This window comes from Panthera onca, chromosome D4 (assembly GCF_046562875.1).
Source record: "Panthera onca isolate mPanOnc1 chromosome D4, mPanOnc1 haplotype 2, whole genome shotgun sequence".
Lineage (NCBI taxonomy): Eukaryota > Metazoa > Chordata > Mammalia > Carnivora > Felidae > Panthera > Panthera onca.
Genome location: NC_138351.1, coordinates 19,051,810 through 19,072,700, shown reverse-complemented (window position 1 = coordinate 19,072,700; position 20,891 = coordinate 19,051,810). Strand labels below are relative to the sequence as shown.

At 43.3% G+C, this 20,891-nt stretch overlaps 1 protein-coding gene across 8 annotated transcripts in view; it reads left to right on the top strand.

Annotated features, from left to right (window-relative positions):
- Nucleotides 1-20,891, top strand: part of PRUNE2 (prune homolog 2 with BCH domain) — a 270,970-nt gene that overhangs the window by 221,077 nt on the left and 29,002 nt on the right. For all 8 annotated transcript variants that reach the window (XM_078436921.2, XM_078436919.2, XM_078436917.2 and 5 more), the window contains 3 exons: nt 9,876-9,955; nt 11,571-11,774; nt 20,433-20,606. In XM_078436921.2, the coding sequence (XP_078293047.2) occupies nt 9,876-9,955; nt 11,571-11,774; nt 20,433-20,606 (458 nt within the window). The remainder of the gene's footprint in view (nt 1-9,875; nt 9,956-11,570; nt 11,775-20,432; nt 20,607-20,891) is intronic.

The window sequence follows — 20,891 nt, the reverse complement described above, 5'->3', positions numbered from 1 at the left end:
ATCATTTCTATAAGGCTCAACTAACTTTTCTAAATTATGTTTTAAAGAAACCTAACTTGTTAACAAAAGTAATTTGTCGGTAGAGAATTTTGATGACCAAGTTCTGATACGTCGTGAGATATTGGGAGGAACATTTCACCAGAAAAGCAGGGAGCCTTCACATCTAAAGGCGCTTATTCAATAGTTATTTCTCCTTCTCCCCTACGTGCTAGGCTCTGTGCTAAGCACCACATGAAGTCTTTTGCCTATGTGGAGGGAGGGATAGGAGTGGGGAGGCATGGCGGGCTGGGGGAGTAGACAAGTTATGAACAGGTGATTGTAAAAAGTATGAAAACTATCCAATGTGAAGTGAGCACAGGAAACTATGGCCCCTGACCCATCTGTGTGCATTGGGGGTGAGATCAGTACCTGAGATGTCCAAGGGGAGTAACAAGATGAGCAAGATTAGCAGGACCAAGTAGGGAGTGGGCAATAAGAAAGGAGGCTCTGATTTGGCATGGGGCGGGGGGACAGACCAGGAAGGCCTCGAGACCTTTCCCTTCAGGCAGTGGGGAGCACTGAAGGGATTTAAACAAGAAGGTGAGATTGAGACAGATATTCAGTCAGTGATCTGGAGGGCGTGGGGAGGAAAATCAGAAAGAGAAAAGGGGAAACGGGTTTCCTCAAGGAAGCAATGGACTTGAGCGTTTACCCATTGGCATAAGTGGCATTAGCGGTGAGAATGGACAGGAGAGGTGAGGCGAAGCCAAGGGACTGGATGGTCACCTGGATTGGGAAGAAATGGTTAGAAAAGAAGGGGAAGTAAGAACGTGTGTTGGTTTGGAGGTTTGCGTGCTCAGGTAATAGAGACATTCACTGGGACGTGGGATGTGGCAGCTTGCTTTTACTGGATGATAAAGTATCTCAACATTTAGCAACACAACAAATATTACATATCACAAGTACATTATAAATATCAATAACATTATATATTATATACATATAAATAACAAATCTATCACAAGTATCACACAACAGATATTATTCTTTCACGGTGTCTGTGTGTCAGAAATTCAAGAGTGTGATCAACTAGGTGGTTCGGATTCCGGAAGTTGCTGCCAAGGCATCAGCTGGGGCTACGGTCATTCGAAGGCTCGATGGGGGCTGGAGGAACTTTTTCCAAGTGGGTCACTCACATGGCTATTGGCAGGTGACCTCAGTTCCTTCCTGGATTTGACCTAGAAGCCTCAGTTCTAGTTCAATGGATATCCAATGGATATCTCCCTAGGGCGGCTCGAGTGGCCTTACAACACAGCAGCAGACCTCTCCCAGTGAAGGACCCGAGAAAGAGCAGAGAGGAAGCCACGCTGCTTTTTAGGACCTACTCTCAGACATCACACGCTGTCCCTCCTGCTTCACTCTGTTCTTTAGAAGCAAGTCGCTAAACCCGATCCAACCTTAAGGGAAGGGGAATTAGGCTTCCACTTTTGCAAGGAGCGTCAAAGAATTTGTGGACGTTTTTTAAAACCACCCCGGAGACTATAGGATGTGGCTCATCTGTGGGGAGGAAGATGCTGGATACCGTTTTGCGCCTGTGGAGTTGGAGACGCCTGGGAGTCATTCAGGCTGTGGACGGAGAGTCCCTTCATGAACAACTACATTCCCGTCCTCAGGGTGAGATGATGTCGCTTAATTTCATCGTCTCAACAACACACAAATGACTGATCTGTAGCAAGGTCTTTGAAAACACACGAAGAGACAAGGGCATAAGCTTCCCAGGCAGGAGGTGGAATTCTCCACGCATCTCCACTCCCGGCCAGCGGTTCCGTTGTTACTAAATGCAGACGGTTGCAAAGGATTTCATTATCGCTAAAAGCAAATGGCGGGAAGCGATAGGATGGTCTTCTTTTCCTGCTCGGTGTTCCTCAACTTTAGTGTTCCTAAGATTTATTGTAAAGGATTTTATACACAGAGGATTTCAACCACATACGTTATAATTTAGGGAACAGCTCAAGAACCTTATCCAAGGGCCATTTGGACCACAAGTCCCCTTTGCCACCTGCAGACTTTTAGAATCTGACCCTGGGTAAGGAGACTGCATTGTGTTCCTCTCCTCTGAGGACCCGAGAAATGATGGCACGGCTTGTGGGTTTCTGCAGAATCTCTAGAGAAGTTGGTATCTGGGCGAGGGCCCAATGTCTGTGTCTTTCACTTTGTCATCCGCTTTCCCTGTCATCACCCCTTTCTTATCTGCCTCCCCTGGCTGGCCCCTAGGGGCCACAGCGCTTATCTGTTCTAGGGTAAGGAAGCTCAGCTGAGCAGCTAATTGTTGCCAAGAGCCTCATTTTATGGGCTGAAACCCAGTTTCCTGTTGTGGGACCTAAGCTCCCTTCCTTTCCTTGGGATCAGCGTGATTAAGCGGAGTGTGAAACCCAGGGCAGCCTCTCTGGCTTGCCTCCCACTTGAGTAATTTGGTAAGTGCCCTGGGGTTCACAACATGGCACCCATTCTTACCTTAAATTGTGCAGCCTACTTTATCAGACAAGAATCCTGAAACGGCAGTCCTCCAACCTGTGGGCTTTAAAGGGCTAATTTACCTACTTAACAAAGGAAGGCAAGCACCTCATGAAAAGTTTTGTTTGATTTTTCTTTTTTCCCTGTCTCGCCATTTCTAGAGGAAGCCACTTGAACAGTCCGGTATATCTTACTTGACCAGAAGGAAACCGGGAGAATTTTTTTAGAAACTCTGACGTAAAGAACTTTCTCTTTATGTAATCATTTCCCCAAAAATAGCCAAATATAACCATATGATATTTTTCTAAAGAACAATTAAGGTCTTAATCTGCTGTCCTACCTCTATGGAGCTATATTTTTTAGTGGCCAATCTTACAAGAATGATTATACTCCAAAAGGGTTGCTGCGTACTTCTGGGTGTTTATGCCCGTCAGGAAACATTACCATCTAGAAATGCTAGATGTGTGTGTGTGTGTGTGTGTGTGTGTGTGTGTGTGTGAGACAAATCTTGGTTCCCTGCTCCTTTCCTATTAAAAAGAACCTGATCTCAGGCAAGGCTAGTCCTACAGCAACAGTTAAGTCCTTCCAGATTCAGTCATGCTGAAAGGATGTAAAATGTAGAATGGGCTTACCTCTGTACCTGGTCTAGGAAGTGCGTTTCACTGTGTCCAAAAGTTTTGTGTTTGCGGTCATTCACTAGATGACTGCCTAGTGCCATGCGACTGCATACTAGCTGCTTTATGAAGTCCCAGAAATACAAAATCAACCAATGCACGTGGAATCCACTCTCAAACTGGAGAATCACTTATGTCACTGTCCCCCTGAGTTGATATTCATGATCGTGAGAGGTGGTACACAGATTTAACACAAATAGCATCGAATCACATGAGAGCGCGGTTCTTTTTTGGCTTCCTGGGTTGAGTTGAACTCCGGGAATTCAGTCCGTTTGATTTTCTAATATCCGAATTCAAAACGATTTGTTTTCTTCTAGGAGTTTCCTTAGCTGCCTTCACAACTTTTGTTTCATGGAGCTTTGTTGTCGGTTATTTACAAATGGATTTTTCGGTTTCCAAATTGTCTTCTCATGATTGATTTCTAGATGTATGTCCCTGAAGTCAGAGATTATGGCACATGTGATTTTGACTTCTGGTATTTTGTGAGACATTCTATATAGTCAGTTTTTGTAAGTTTGAAAAAAAAATTGTGTACTTTTATTGAGTACAGATCTATTAGATCAAGCTATATTATTATATTCAAATCTATATCTTTATGCCTTTTTTTCAGATTGATTTATAAATTCTTGAGAAGTCTATTGAAATATTCCCACACAAAATTAATTTTCTTATAACTTACATTCAATGTTTGTTTTATTTTGGGGCTGTTGTTGAAAGCATATAGGTTCTGGATTATTATATCTTCTGAAGAGTTATTTCTTTTACTGTGAAATAATAACTTTCGTAAAGTTTAATAATGCTTTTCTGCCTAAAATGTATCTTGTTTGATATCAGTAGTGTGATGTTTGCTTTCCTGTGGTTAATATTTTTCTGACAGTTTTTATGTCACTTTATTGTCAACCCTTCTGCCTCATTGTATATATTTTTAATGTTTATTTTTGAGGACAGAGAGCACAAGAGGGGGAGGGACAGAGAGAGAGGGAGACACAGAATCGGAAGCAGACTCCAGGCTCCGAGCTGTCAGCACAGAGCCCGACATGGGGCTCAAACCCACAGACCGTGAGATCATGACCCAAGCTGAAGTTGGACGCTTAACTGACTGAGCTACCCAGGCACCCCTTTTCTGCATTATTATTTTTAGAAGTTCCTTTTTGAAGCAGCCTGGCTAGTCAGGGTAAGTGACACTACCAGCTAAGCCCGACAGCCTCAGATCTCAGTGCTTTCATACAAGAAAGGTTGAAAAATTATTCCTTAATCGCTACAATCTCTTTCATATTGTTCCTTTTCAGCAGGGGGACTTTTATTGCCAGTTCCTCTGTCTACTGCATCTGATGGCAATCCCTCATAGTGTTTTTTCCCTTGTGTAGTTTGTAGTTTGAGTTTTTTGGCTTTGGGGTTTTTTTGGTGTGAGCTCATCTTTCAGAGAGATGAGATTTAATTTTAATCTCTTGACTTGGGTTACCTACATCATTCGGGTAATATAAATTGAAACATGCTTGGCATACAAGTGCATGCCTAATTCTTATAGATTGCTTCTCATTTTCCATCCAAGATTCCAGGCAGACTTGATTTCCAAGGCCAGAGACTAGAGTTTCCTCTCATCCCCTTTTCAGTAAGGGGGCCGTTCTTTAAGGTCCACCGCTTTCTTTAGAAGTTCTGATCTAGGCCTTTCTTCCAGCACCTGGAGGTCACTTCTCCTGGGGAGCCCTAAAACCTGTGTCCAGTCCAAAATCCTGTGGGCTACTTTCCCATCAGCTTTCTGGAGTAACTCTGTTTCTGTCACCTGGGGATTTCCCTTGGTTTCTTTCAAGTTTGGAAATGTATTAATTACTTTTTTGTTGCTTTATCTCATACAGCATGTCTTTGTATTTATAATGATACAGGGCTATACTTTTCAGGACACTAGTCTTTTTTTTTTTCTAACAGAGTGAAAGTCTTGAGTGAAAGCCTTGGGGTTTCTACCTTGAATTTAATAGCATCATTTTGTTTTTATTATATTTCACTTATGTGACAATTTTAGGCAAGTGACACTAAGTTTCCATATATACCTGATACAAACCTTCCTTTCAAAATAAATTTACTTAACTAACATAAGTCAATTTAAAGAAAAGCATTAAGCAAATTAACAGGCGCTAGATGGAAAAACCATCAAGATGATATAGAAATACTCGAGTTTAAAAAATAGCTGAAAGCATTTGATGCCCTTCTGAACATTAAAAATATTCTTTTGTGTGTGAGTAACCCAGACAAGATGTATATCGTCCACATGAGCCTAGGTTGAGAAGGTGGGAAATGGAATTCCCAAATTAGGGCAGAGTGAGAGTCAGATACTCCCTTCAAAATGAATAATAAAGGCCAGCTGTACTAGTCAGAATGGGCTGGATTAGGATGTGGTAACAAAGAAACTCAACATCTTCGGGCAAACCACAACAAAAATTCCTTTCTTCTTTACATAGTCCGTGAGCTTTAGTGGGGGCCTCTGCTCCTCATAGCCACTTGGCCACAACCTGACAGAGTCCCAGCTCGACCACCAAGAAGGGAAGCAGCCCATGATACCTACGCACTGGCTCCTACCTAATTCTTCTGCCCAGAAGTGACACCTACCACTTCTGGTCTCATTCCCTTTGTCGGAGCAAATCACCTGACCACCCTAATTTCGAAGGAGAGCAGGAAAGTACAATTTTACCATGTGCCCAGAAGGCCAAGAGCCAGAAATATTTGGTGGAGAGCAGTAACGAGTAGAAAACCATCCAGCAAACAAACAGTCTTGGATCCATCCTCTAGATGGAGACGTGGAGCTGAGCATCTGTTTGAGAGGTCGGCCATAGTAGAGTCCCACTTGTATTTTACAATTCCCTCAGCCTCTTTGGTAACTCCATTCTGTAGACAGAATACCCCAAATTGAGTATGGCTATGGATGGATGAGGAAAAATATTTACCTTCACGCTGAACAGATTTGTTACCCAATAGATCCCGAGAGGCATCCACTATTGATCTTAAGTCTGTCTTGCTCAACTGCCAGCTACTCTGGTTGGCCACGTCATTTCTATAAATATTTACAGATCCAAGGCATGAATGTGGTTGAAGTATTTACAATGAACACAACTAGTGTTTCTTTCAGGTTTTTGCCTCAAGGCTATTTTGGTTCAACTTTCCTTCTCTGTCCCCATGGTTTCCTAAAATGACCCTATGGCCTTCTGTAATAGCCATGGTCTGAGAGTCCCTCTTTTCTGATCACCCCTGACTACAACCTTCAGTTTTCCCTTCCCCCTCTGCATGCTACTGCTGGCCTTCTAGCACCTTCTTAACAGGATCCCTGCTCTGTGTTGCCAAAAAGTATTGAGAGACAAAGGCTCTATTCACTAACGTCAGTGAGTTCAGAGCACTAATGGAGTCTATGGAGATTTATGTCATACTGAAATTTTCTCTCGCCTGGGTTAATACCCAACCTTAATTGTATTTTGTCCAACAATGGCACATACTTCAATTAAATCACAAATATTAGGTCTAAAATGAGGGAATGTAATATGTTAAACTTAGTCAATGCTAATTTCCAGAGTACTCATATGTGTATTATATTTATTCTCCATAGTCCCTGGGATATTAGGTATTTATTATAATCTCGATTTAAAATCACAAAGGTGGTTGGACAATTTTCTCAGGGCCCATCAGTTTGTCAATACTATTGGAGAATTAAAATCCAGAACTATACCCTCAGATCTGGGACTCTTAAAGTTATTCCCTGGATGTTTCCCATAACTTACAAACATTAAGAAAACCTACAAAACTATTTTATTTATTGAAGCATAGTTGACACACAGTGTTCCATTCATATCAGGTGCACAGCATAGTGATTTGACACCTGTGTATGTTGTGCTGTGCTCACAAGTGTAGCTGCCATCGGTCACTGTTACAACACCGTTATATTCCCTGTGCTGTACCTTTCATCCCCGTGACTTACTCTTTCCATAACCGGAAGCCTGTGTCTCCCACTCCCCTTCATGAGTTTTGCCCATCCCCCATTCCCTCCCCTCTGGCAATCACCAGGGTGTTCTGTGTATTTGTGGGTCTGTTTGTGTTTTTTGTTGGTTTTGTTTGGTTGGTTGGTTGGTGGGCTGATTTTTAAGATAAGTGAGATCATATGGTATTTGTCTTTCTCTGGCTGATTTCACTTAGCACGATACCCTCCGTGCTCATCCATGTTGCCGCAAATAAAACCTACAAAAATTTGAGACTGATACTATCTACCTATTTTAAAGCCCTCATATTTATTTTTGGGCTAAGGCCAAGTACCCTTATGTGCACCTTTGTGTGCTCTATGAAATAGGTACAGCTATGATGTCTTTTTTTTTTTTTTTTTTTTTTTTTAAGATTGACTCATAGAAGACGAGAGGAAATAACGTACATGTGCATTTAGGTAATTTCAAGCTCAGTAATTCAACACATATTTATCGGGTATTGACTTCTACCAAGTGCTGGAGACATAACAGTAGAGACAGACGTGGTTCCTGTCCCATGAAGCTTCCAGGCCAATAGAGAAGGCAGTCATAATAGATGATAGAAAGAACAACAATAATAACGGATCACGTTTTTTCCCTTTTCGGGTTACTTTTTTGGCATCATGCCTTCTCCCTCTTTTATTGGTGTCGAAATAGAGGAACAGAAAGATTAGATAATTTGTCATATGACACACAGTGAGTGATAGAACTGAGATTGGAATCCAATTGCTCTTAAATAGCAATTTACAGATACTACAGGGTGCACGTCAAGGAGACCACATACAGATTACTTCACGTAACAGGGGCTCGTGGTAAGGAAATCTGAAAAGCTCCACCATCATGGAAAACCGTCCCGCTGGGTCCCAGGACTTTCAAACCTGGGGTCTGGCACAGGCCTTCTCTTTGCTCACCCCCCCGCCCCCTCTATTGCTGAACAGTTGGTTTGCGGCCACCCAGTACGGTGTCTCTGTTTGACACTATTTTCCTTGTTCCTGCCAATATATTATTACCTTTGACTCCCACACCAACCTCTTGCTCACTGTCTTTCTGCCAGGGTGCAGGAATTCGTTTTGGAGAAGACACAGGATAGAAGCCTCAGCAAGTGTATGAAGATAGAAACTCCCCGACATTGTGTCTTTGAAGGGCTCTTTGGGGTTGATGGGTAAACGCATGGACATTCACTTGTCTCAGAGAGCAGCACTGAATTATTGGTGATAGTCACTATTTTCACCCCATCGTCCCATCTCCGCAGGAATGAGGCTCATCTGTTCTGTTCCTCTGTATCCTCAGCACATAGTCGATATTCACTACATACTTTTGAATAAATGAAGCAAGTACAGTAATCATTAGAGACGTAGAATTTTGTTTTTATCATGGTGCTTTACTGACAAGAAGAAGTTTGACTTGGGTCCTGGAGAAGTTAATCATCCAGGTAAGCAGATTCCAAATTTAGTAGACACAGATTCAAGTGGAGAAAAGTGTCAGTAACAGAGAGGGAGGGATTAAATTTAGAATGCTAACACAAAGGTTTAATCATGCTTAAATTTAGATTAGTGCCTTCATCACAAGGACTAACCCCAGATGAGTGAAGTTACATGGAAGGCATCAAGAAGAACAATGTATTGGGGCGCCTGGGTGGCTCAGTCGGTTGAGCGTCTGACTTTGGCTCAGGTCATGATCTCACAGCTCGTGAGTTCGAGTCCTGCGGTGGGCTCTGTGCTGACAGCTCCGAGCCTGGAGCCTGCTTCGGATTCTGTGTCTTACTCTCTCCGTTCCTCCCCCACTCACAGTGTGTCTCCTTTTTTCAAAAACAAATAAACATAAAAAAATTAAAAAAAAAATAAGAAGAAAAACATATTATCACGACCAATGGGGATATACTGAACAAGGGACAGGAGGTAAAAATAAGTCAAAGGGGATTCACTATGAACAGTAGTCCTATGAGAGCATATGCATTTGTCACAATTTTCTCCAGCATTTTCCTATTCTCCTACCCTGGGCTTACATATAAGCAGTCCTGGCCTCAATACCGTTTAGAGAGAAGAGATAATAGCTCATTACCAGAACTGCCTTCACCAACATGTAATTCACGGTGAATCTTTAAATATTCAAAGAAGGATAGGAAATAACATCAGTTGGTACCTTCGCAGGAACGTTAGGCACTTCACATTGATTGCTTAACTTTTCAGCAACTCAACGAGGTAGGGGGTATATCCCTAATGTCCTGATAAAGAGAGAGCAGCGGAGTATGCTTTCTCTGCCCAACAGCAATTTAATATGCTCAGATTTACACACAGGAAGAGAGCTGTACGAAGTCGGGCCTGTCTTGACTCCAAAGCACGGATGTTGCCTCTGTTGTTGAGGAAGTATGAAACGCCCACCTGAAGTATATTTTATTAGTTATTTGCTTTTCCTGTTTCTGATTTTGTTTTTTTTCCTCCTGTGGTGTGTGCTTACTTACACGAGTTGGTAGGAGAAATGGCTTACTATGTGCACAGAATAAAACTGGTCTCCATGGGTCTTAGTCCTCCATGGGTCTTAGTCGCAGAAAGTCTTAATTCTCAATGGGGCCACTTACACTAGCCCTGGCGCACATACTGAGGTTATTCCAAGGGAGGTGAAAATGTCATCCTGGGATCTCTGGGCTGGCCTTTCAGAGAAAGATAAATCCCATACAATTGTTTACACGCTCTGCTTTGCTCTTTTTCAGACTGCTGTCAGAGGATGTAGGCATGGACGTCCCCCTGGAGGACGGAATGCTGAGTCCCAGTGCTGCAGACATGAGGCCGGGTGAGAGGAGCCTTTCTTCATTTCCTTTAGGGGTGTTCTGTATCCCAACACTGCTATATTCAGTGAGAGAACCATTCCCTAGGCATCCAACTTGTGATTTCCGTGATAAAAGTGAAGGGAGAGAGAGAGAGAGAAAAAAAAAAAATGTGCGAGGAGGGTGGTAGGCTCGATTTGGTTAATTTCAGGGTTGACGTGAATACCGATGCTGCTTCGTGGGGGCCGCCTTTTCCCTCCTGGGCCACAGCTGGAACTGCCAGTGTTTTCAGTTCCTGGGATAAGTAGCTACCCTATATCATCATACCAAATCCTAGCTCGCACCGAGGCTCACCATATTTGTACTTGACTGTCAGAATGTGTACAATTGAAAATGTGATGTCAAGAAAGCTCGGTATCCTGAGTGCTGAAACAGACAAACAAAAAGCCCTTACACACCACAGGTGTATAGCTCACGGCATATCCAAAGAGAATTTTAAATTTCCAGTTGCCTCGTACTCACGCTTCGTACTGAGGTCACCCTTTGCACCGTACCAGCTCCAGGATCGTACCAAGATCCTGAGCCCTGATGTTATCGGCCAAGCCTAGAATGGAACAAGAAAAAAGCAAGTCATTTTTTTTTTTCTGTCCAAGTATTTAATAGGGCATTTTTCAAGATACTAGTCATGGGACATAATGATTTTTAAATGTTCCGTCTATGGTCAAATAAGCCTAATAGCCACCGTATGTCTACACCACTCTTGAAGGTTCACAATGCACTTTGAATAACACAGGCATTAAGGCTATGGTTGTCCTATATGGTAGCAGTTAGCTACAAGTGGCTATTTAAATTAATGAAAACTTAAGATAAATGTGGAAAGTTCAGTTCTTCAGTTGCACTGGATTCATTGCAGGTGCTCAATAGCTACATGGAACCCCTCATCACAAAACATTCTTTTGGAGAACACTGCTCGGAGAATTCCTATAATACAGAAACCCAATGTTTTTCAAACTTATCGGCCAATAGAAGCTTTCTTCAAGTATAATACATAAAAACATTACATGGAACACAGTTTGGGTGATGGTCTATACAGAGGAAAAAATTTAATGAAAAAGAAACAGTGTCACCTCCCTTAGGACAAGAGCCGAGTTAGAATTCTAGAATTGAGAGGTATACCAAGATGACTACAGATCATACCCAGAGTTGTCAGGAACTGAAGAGAAGTATTTGAGGAGTAACTATGAACATAATAGATGAATAAGTAAAGTTCATAGCCTTCATTCCATAGGAGTGATGTCTGCACGAACCATTATGAGATCTATGTAAGCTTAGCTGTTTTTCTTATGCATCATAAAAATTCAGTTCAACGTTACGTCAGTGTCAGGTTCTTCCACCTAAACAGGATAGTTCTGAAAACTGGCTCCCGCTTTTTATGTTTATGTGGCCAGGGCTGATGTGGCTGGGATAAGCCCAGTCCTGAGGCCCGCTGGTCAAGAAAGGGATGTCAATGGCATATAAGGATTTTTAGCAGGTGTGCCTTTGCTTAAGGGCCTTAAAAATGTTTTTCACTGGGGCCCACCCACTGTTGGCAGCCGCGTATACAGTCTAGTACTTGATGTTGCTATTCTTTTTCCTCTTTAGAACCTCCCAATTCTCTGGATCTTAACGACACTCCTCCTCGCAGGATCAAACTCACTGCCCCAAATATCAATCTTTCTCTGGACCAACAAAGTGAAGGGTCTATTCTCTCTGATGATAACCTGGACAGCCCAGATGAAATCGATATCAATGTGGATGAACTTGATACCCCCGATGAAGCAGATTCTTTTGAGTACACTGGGCACGGTAAGTTGCCAAGTTGTCAAGGCCAAAGTTACATGAGAAATGAAAGATTATTTAAGTGGCACGAGGAACAGATGTCCCATTTGGTTGCTGGTGGCTCCTTTCTGTGGTTTCTAGAATCTTCTCTTTGCATCTCAGGTCATAGGCGGCTGTGATCGACAGTTTAGAGCGTGATAGCACAGGATGGTTCACAGAGGTTGTACACAGCCTTTGCTCCTTTGTTAAATGCTTGTTCTCAGCAGGCCTTGTGCTAGGCACTGGGGTTGTGAGAACACCATTACATGCTGCGTTATAAGAAAATTAGGGCTGGGTTTGCAGAAGCAAAGAAATTAGAACTTACTAGTTTCTTTGTACAAGCACCCACTATCTGGAATGTTCTTCCTTGAAGTCCCTTCCATAGTTGGCTTCTTCTCTTTATTCAGATCTTAATCAGTTGCCATCAGAGACCTTCCTTGACCTCTATAATCAAAGGCGCCTCCCACACCCACCCCCCCCCCACACCCAGTCACTTTCTACCCCTCTACTTATTTAAAAAAATTTTTTTTTAATGTTTATTTATTTTTGAGAGAGAGAAAGAGAGCGTGAGCAGGGGAGGGGCAGAGAGAAAGGCAGACACAGAATCCGAAGCAGGCTCCAGGCTCTGAGCTGTCAGCACAGAGCCCGATGCGGGGCTCGAACCCACGGACGGTGAGATCATGACCTAAGCCGAAGTCGGATGCTTCATCGACTGAGCCACCCAGGCGCCCCAACCCCTCTGCTTATTTTATTTTCCCTGTGTCAGTAATTAAAACCTATCATTTAACTATCGGGTTGCATAGTCTGCTCTGCAGAGGCAGGGACTTTATTAGGTTTGTTGCTATACGTCCAATAAAGCAGGAAGGAGGGAGGGATGACCTGGGGGTGATGGGAGAAGAATAAAAAGGAAGAAAAGTAAAAGTTGGTGGCTCAAACACCGACATTCCTGATAGGAATCTCAGTCTCATGTCGTTCCTTCTCTTGCTCAGTAAAATCGGGTTTGTTAAGAAATATACAAACACAAAGCACTTGCTTTATAAAATGGCATTCCACAGTTTCTGCTTTACAGGGTGGCGTTTATAATATTTGAAATTCAGAGTGAGAGTATCCTGGCCACAGCTACTCCATTATGAAAACTATTACCGTCAAAAAAGGAAACAGCACAATGGAATGATGCCCTGATGCCTACGGCCGTGCTAATTCCAGCAGCATCATTTGTAAGAGAACGTAATTAGGAAATTCATCAAATTAGTTGAGTAATTCAATCAATGATCACTGAGGCCCCGGGACTCCTACCATGACGAGCACAGATTCAGACCCTGCCTTCACAAAGGATAAGGCTTTATTTCCTCAAGTTAAAAAAAAAAAACTGGCCAGACTACTTGTACTGTAGTTCCTGATGTGTAAATAGCGATTTTATATTGCATTGGTACTGTGTTCTCGCATTGCTGTAGTTATCTGGGTGTTTGACTCTGTAAGTAGAAATACACAAATGGAAGGTGAAAGGGCTTGAGTTCATGTTCTTTGCTACCGTGTCAGAGACTGATCCCCAGCTACTCTGCCCACCCCAGCCTCCCCCAGCCGCCCCAGCCCTGTTCCTGCTGAGAGATGCCCACGTTGTAAGAGTCACGCCTTGACTCAAATCCCACAGAAGACAGCTGGGGCGTGAGCTGGTCCCTCCCTCTCTCCCCCTGTACCTCCCCGTTGTCGTGGAGCTCCGTGCCACACCACATCTGAACCTTTTATTTTTATAAATAGCAAAAGTGCTAAGCAAAGTGGCGGTGGCTGAAAAAGCTGGTAATTAAAGCTGTCACTTGCTGACATCGTTTCCTTGTATTCAGCTGACAATGTTTTGTTGAAAGAACCAGTTTACCAACCACAACCCTACATTTAGGTCTTAAATTCAAAGGACAGAATTTTAATGTAAGTTGACTTTTAAAGCCCTCTTTGATTTTCAAATATAAGATGTATATCCGGGCCCTGTTTTAAACAAACAACAACGTGAAACATTGAAAACACAGAAAGCCATCTGAAGAGCTTTGTTTTATAAACCTGCAGATATAGATAACAGACTGTGTAAGAGAGAGGACGACATTAAAGTTCCAGCTTACAAAGTAAATGCCTGAAAGCTGCATGTTTGTGGGTCTCTTGCATTTTGAACCAAGTGTATGTGTTCTAAACACAGTTGGAGTTTTGAAGGCAACAGTGTTTCAAGATGTTTGGTGAGTGATTCACTTAATGAACCCTTTCGTAGTGCTTACCATGTGCCAGCATTTGTGCTAGGTGCTTTATAAATATTAAGTATTTTATAAATATTAAGCATTTATATATGTTAAGTATTTTAACCCTCAGCCCCGGGAATGTCCACTGTATGGGTAGGAATCATGTTTGCCCCATTTTAGGATGAGAACACGGAGGCACAGATAGCTTAACAACTTACCTGAGGTCAGATAGCTGGTAAATGTCAGAGCCAGCATTCGAACCCGGAGCTGTTGTCCATGACTTTTGGGCCATGCTGCTTCTCCATAATATATTGACTGTGAGTAAGAGGGGGTCTTTCACTAGATGAGGCTGACACACGCAAAGCCAAGCCTGGTAACCTACCCTTCCATTTATTTACATGTCTTTGTAGCCAGCCATTTTCATGACTCCAGGGCTCTTACCTTACCCAGCCCTTGAAGAACTCTCCTGCCATTTGCCTGTTTTATTGTGTAGCTGATAACCAAATATTCCTGGAAGATTGTTTGCCCACGTTGTGGTTTTACTTATGAAACACTTGTGAATCTCACTGTCAAAAAACATTAAACTGGCCTCCACTGCTATAAAATTTTCTTTAATAATTGTGTCCGAGGGGTTGGAAAATATCATTTGAAGGACTGATAGAATTGAGCTTGACTTCCTTTGATATTTACAAGTGCCAAAGATACTAAACATACAAAGATGCTGAGGGGGTTAGGAGGTCAGTCTTTCAGAATAAGGGAGAGCTGAGCCTTGTTATTAGAAACATGCTTTGTTATATTAATTCTCGAAACTTAAAAATATCCTAAGGTTGGGGCGCCTGGGTGGCTCAGTCGGTTGAGCATCTGACTTCGGCTGAGGTCATGATCTCACAGCTCATGGGTTCGAGCCCCGCGTTGGGCTCTGTGCTGACAGCTCAGAGCCTGGAACCTGTTTCAGATTCTGTGTCTCCCTCTCTCTGCGCCCCGCACCCCCCCCTCATGCTCTGTCTGTCTCTCTCTGTCAAAAATAAACATGAAAAAAAGAGTTAAAACAAAAATATCTGAAGGTGAGAAATATGCACTATTTCTGCTTTCCAAACTCACCATAGTTATTTTTTGCCGTAATTCAGGTCTCAGCAAAAGCATTTCACACAAGAAATGGAAAAATGATCAAGAATTTTAGCCTGAATACTTCTGATAAGAATGTTGTAAGAAACATTCACATGCTTTTTGTATTATTTTCCTCCTAGGCTCCTACATAATGTTTAGTGACCTCATCTGAGCTCCCTTTTCCCAAAACTCACCCCTAACAACAGCCAGTTTTGGTCTGAATAAGGTGCTCCAACATTTTTTTCCAGATAATCAGAGCCTGCAGGTGAGCAGCTTGTAAAATCAGTTCCGTGTTTTAACTCCACACCTAAACTACTCACGACTAAAACAAGTGTTAATCTTGTTTTACCCACAAGCCACCTCGTGCCAGATGGTGCGGTCTGAAAGGACGATTTTCTCGGCGCTTGTGTTATGCTGAGTTTTATCTTCAGACAAACTTCCTGCCTGCTCTTTGACACCAAAAGAACTTTACTTAAAAACTTCCCAACTCTATACAGGATGTCTTTCCTCTAACGAGAGGAAGTTCAAACAGGGTCTGCTAAGGTGATGCACATCATCAGTGTCTGATCACACTGTGGAAAGCTGGTCCCCGTTCCCAGAGACACATCCCTGCTGGAGGCCACAGCTAATCCCACCTCTAGGGGATCCCCTTTACACACCAACAATGGATCCCCCACGGTGTCTGTACAGCAAAGGACGTTCGGGAGCCTGTGTATCAAGTCATCTCTCAAAAGACAAAGGAAAGGGGCGCTTGGGTGGCTCAGTCGGTGAAGCGCCCGACTTCGGCTCAGGTCATGATCTCACGGTCCGTGAGTTCAAGCCGCACGTCGGGCTCTGGGCTGATGGCTCAGAGCCTGGAGCCTGTTTCAGATTCTGTGTCTCCCTCTCTCTCTCTGACCCTCACCTGCTCATGCTCTGTCTCCATCTCAAAAATAAATAAACATTAAAAAAAAAAAAAATTAAAAAAAAAAAAAGACAAAGGAAAATGTTCCTCCCTGGGGCCTAATTGACTTCAACCGTCATCGGGGAGAAAAGCTGGTTACTGAGGAAGGGAGACAAAGAAAATTTCTAAGCATTTCTTAGTGAAGAGGGCATCAGGCCAAAAGTTAAATTTGGAGGCCCTGGGGCCAGTTAAGTGAGTCCTGAGGTTTTTGAAAACAGAAGATGATGGCTTGGGTTGGGGGGAGAATGGTAATTTAGAGTAAAGTGGAAGAATTAGGATCTAGAGGAGATTGCTAACTCAAGGGAGTAAATAAAGCCATCTTTGCTTCTGACTGGCTTATACGGTTGACTTTTAGAAATGAACACTTTGAGAATGTACTGTGCACCCAGCTGTTAAATAATGTATTTTGCCCATTTATATCAACCAGAAAAAGGTGGGGAAGGAAAAGGAACTCCAGCATCTTGCCAGCTCTCATTCTTTGAGGCCAACAGAGATAGCATTCCATAAAAGGGTCCACACTTTTATGCCAAAATGAGTAATAATGCTTGTTTAAAAACATCAAGTGCAGGAAAAGTCTTGTGTATTTGTATATATACACACTTTTAGGTAGAAGTGCCCGTTCTTACTATGAAACAAGGACCAAAAAACGTAGAGACGAATGTAAACAGATTCAACTATATAAAAATACTAAGTTTCTGTTTGGAAAAAAAAAAAATCAATTTAAAAGCTCAGCACAGGGGTGCCTGGGTGGCTCAGTCAGTTAAGCAGCCGACTTGGGTTCAGGTCATGATCTCAGGGTTCGTGAGTTCGAGCCCCATATCGGGCTCAGTGCTGACAGTGTGGAGCCTGCTTGGGATTCTCTCTCTCTGCCCCTCCCCCACTCTCTCTCTTTTTCTCTCAAAAATAAATAAACATTAAAAAAAAAATTAAAGCTAAGCCGAAGCAGGAAACGAATTGCAAACCATGACAAAAGTTCTACATAAAGAACTTCAGCAAATCTGTAAGGACCACAAGAGGCAAAGGACCTTACAGGTGCCTCCCTGTCAGCAAGAGAAATATAAATAGCTAATAAACACTTAAAAGTGTCACCTTCTTTAATACTTAAAGGAATACAAATAAAAACAACAGACCGGTTTCACCATCAATTGTCAAGGGGTAAAAACTTTAATATCCTCCAGAGTTTTTGGAGGAAAACAACTCCTCATATATTTTGGTGTGATACACTCAAGGACAAAAATATCCATAAAAACGTCAAGTGCTTATAGTGTCTGACCCAGCATTCACCTGCTAGAAAGTTAATTTACAGCAACACGTGCACAAATGAAGTAAGATAAGCACAAAGATACTTATTGAACCAAGTCCTCTATAAGAACGACAACAAAATAGAATAAAACTAAAGTTCTATCACTGTGGGATTGACAAACTAAAAGACATCGGCAAAATGGAATACCCTAGGGCTACTCTTTATTTTCATTTTTATTATTATTATTTTTTTGTTTTTTAAGTAGGCTCCATGCCCAATGTGGGGCTTGAACTCACAACCCACTCTTGGACTCTTGGAACTCTGAGACCAAGAGTCACAGGCTCTACTGACTAAACCAGTCAGGCGTCCTTCTGGGGCTACTTTTTTAAAATGAGCAGTGTTTGGGGCGCCTGGGTGGCTCAGTCAGTTAAGCATCTGGCTCTTGGTTTCGGCTCAGGTCATGATCTCACGGTTTGTGAGTTTGAGCCCCTCGTTGTCAGCACAGAGCCTGCTTGGGATTCTCTCTCTTTCCCTCTTTGCCCGCCCACCCCACCCCCCACGCTCTCTCTCTCTTTCTCAAAATAAATAAATAAACTTTAAAAAAAATTAAATGAGCAGGGTTTAGGGGTGCCTGGCTGGCTCAGTGGGAGGAGCATGTGACTTTTGATCTCAGGGTTTTGAATTTGAGCCCCACACTGGGGATAGAGATTACTAAAAAAATAAATAAATAGGCTTTTAAAAAGATGAGCAGGCTACGGGGCACCTGGGTGGCTCAGTCGGTTGAGCAACCGACTTCGGCTCAGGTCATGATCTCATGGTTTGTGAGTTTGAGCCCCGAGTCAGGCTTTGTGCTGACAGCTCAGAGCCTGGAGCCTGCTTCCGATTCTGTGTCTCCCTCTCTCTCTGCCCCTCCCCCTCTCATGCTGTGTCTCTCTCTGTCCCAGAAATAAATAAACATTAAAAAAAAAAAAGATGAGCAGGCTTGATATTCGCTGAGATGCAAAGAACCCTAGGCTATATTATTAGATACGAGCACATTATAAAAGAAAATGTATAGAGCATGTAGAATGTATAGAATAATCATAAATAGGGTGGGGGGTATGTTCGTGTGCATGTGCATAATAAAAAGAATACAGAGCAAACAATAATGAGTGAGAGCAGGACTGGTGATTATTGCTGTTTTCATGGACGATTGTCTGTACTGTTTGTACTCGTGTTAGCATTTTATTTTTCCAACCAGAAAAAAGAATACGGCGTACAATGTTTTTTAAGCGAGGTAGCCCCGATCAAAGCATGCAGAAAACAAAACAGTCACCCCACACTGATCACCTGGGTCAAGCTAGAGCAGGCCAGCGAGTCCCAAACAAGGATAAAGAGGGGCTGGTGGAAGGTGAGCTCGCTGCAGGGCAGAGCATGCATGTACAGGAACATTGAAGACAAGCCCACATCAGAGCCCAGAGCTCTGAGGGCGCGGAGGCCAGATGGAGAACAGAGTCCCAGGAAGGAAACTAAGATGAGCGTCCAAGGGCCCTCAGCCAAGAGGAAGGGAGAGCAGGAAAGGAGTCCAGACAGGGAGTCCAGTGCAGATGGATGGATCTGCACCAGTGATGCGGAACTTGGGCTGCAACCAAAGGTTGCTGCTTTCCGTCCTCGGTAAGATGAGGGGCACTGGCGGGAAGGCAGAGGAAGCCAGAGTGAGCCTGCCTGTCTGGTCGCTGTTGGTGTTGGCAGACAAGGCTGGGACGGCTTCCCAACTGGCTTTCATTTTGCAATTCTAAGTCACAGATAATTAGACACGTTTGAGTGTGTCTTGAGGAATCTTCCAGAACATGATGGCTTTGTTGTGGTCCCCTTACAGATTACCTGTATTTTCAGGAACTGGTCCAAGCTTTCCTCTATTTACCCAGCGGCCTCAGTTTTCACTGGGTGCTCTGGGCAGGTTTCAAAGCTAAGCGTGGGGTTGGTTGGTGAAAGTGAGTAACAAAGGTGGTTCACGCACAATTTCCAGGCCCAAGGAATTCGCAGCCTCATGGTAAAATGAAGAGAATGAGACAGTCACACGTGCAGGGTACAGCGCGATAGCAAATTACTTCAAAGTCAGCTTTTGCGCGGGCAGGTCCATTATGCCTACTCCTCTGCCTGATGCGTGGTAGATAAGAATAATATTCGTATTATCGAAGTGCCATAAAATAAATAGAAGTACAATGTAAATGAAAGGTCTTTTCCCACGAATGAGAAAATAAGAATGATCGTACCTCACAGAATCATCGTGAAGGTTATAACTAATCTTTTTAATCTTCAAATTACTGAAACGTACAGAGAATAACCATTGTTAAACTCTACTCGCAGTTGAAGTAAAAATGGAAACAGCTGCTCTTTCAAAAACTTAACATGGCTGCTTGTTTGGGGATGCACGAGACTGTGTAGTAAATGTTCCCCCGAAGAACGCTCAGCGGGCTTTGGTACTGCCCCATGTACCCACAAATAGGAGTCTTACGAGTTTTTGGTCTCAGAGCATTTCTGGTCTACAGAGTTGTCTGTTTCTTGCTCACTGTGAAATCTTTCCATAGCGTATTTTGAAAACTCCGTAGGAAGTAACACCATATTTCTGCCCAGCTTCACTCCCAGTAGGGAAGGGAGCTCAACTCCTCTGTAAGAGTCTTAGCATGGGGGGGTGGGGGGTGGGGGGAGGGTCTAGGCTGGTGGTATCATCGAGATACCTAACACACAGGATACACGAGGATCCGTGGCCCAAGGAAAATAAAATGACCTGTGCCTGATAAGTAGACTTTCACCCCATGAGGACAGTGTACAGGTCTTCAACCTGTATGTTTAAGGATGAGTTGGTAGCAGCCTATCCACCCGTAGCCCACCAACACAGGGCATCTCTAGCCCTGCATCTGTCCCCACCCTCAGCGTGGCCTTAGCATGGATTTGGTCGTTCTGTCAGTCAATAAACAAGACCTCACTGAGTATCTTTTATGTGGTCAGGAAAGTAATCATCTGCATAAGGGCTGTCTGTGCCAAACAGAGGGTGCCATCAGGTTGACTCTGCCAGGAGATGGCCCGTGGTGGAACTGCCTCAGCTGTGGAGTCTTGCTCCTCAGTCCTGCTCTGTGCTTCCCTTCCAGAAAGTTCCACAGCTAACAAAGATTCCGGCCAAGAGTCAGAGTCCATTCCAGAGTATACGGCGGAGGAGGAGCGGGAGGACAACCGGCTGTGGAGGACCGTGGTGATCGGAGAACAGGAGCAGCGGATTGACATGAAGGTCATCGAGCCCTACAGGAGGGTCATCTCTCACGGAGGTAGTGCAGCTCTTTGCGACTCTGGGAGGTGGCGAGGAGGGCAGCCATAGTTCTTTACTAGAAAAATGAAAGTAGGGTTCTCTGCGGCATGACACCCTCAAAACCCTGTTCTGCAATCGATATTCAGGGGACTGTAGAGCCAAGTGCATTACCTCATACGCAACTCAATAAACAGTGGGAAGCCTACTATGCAAAAAATAGCTTTCCAGTGTGAAAACTGCTTTTCACACCGCATATCTGACAGCGGTAATCTGTGCAAATTTCTTGAAAACTGCAGCTGTCCAA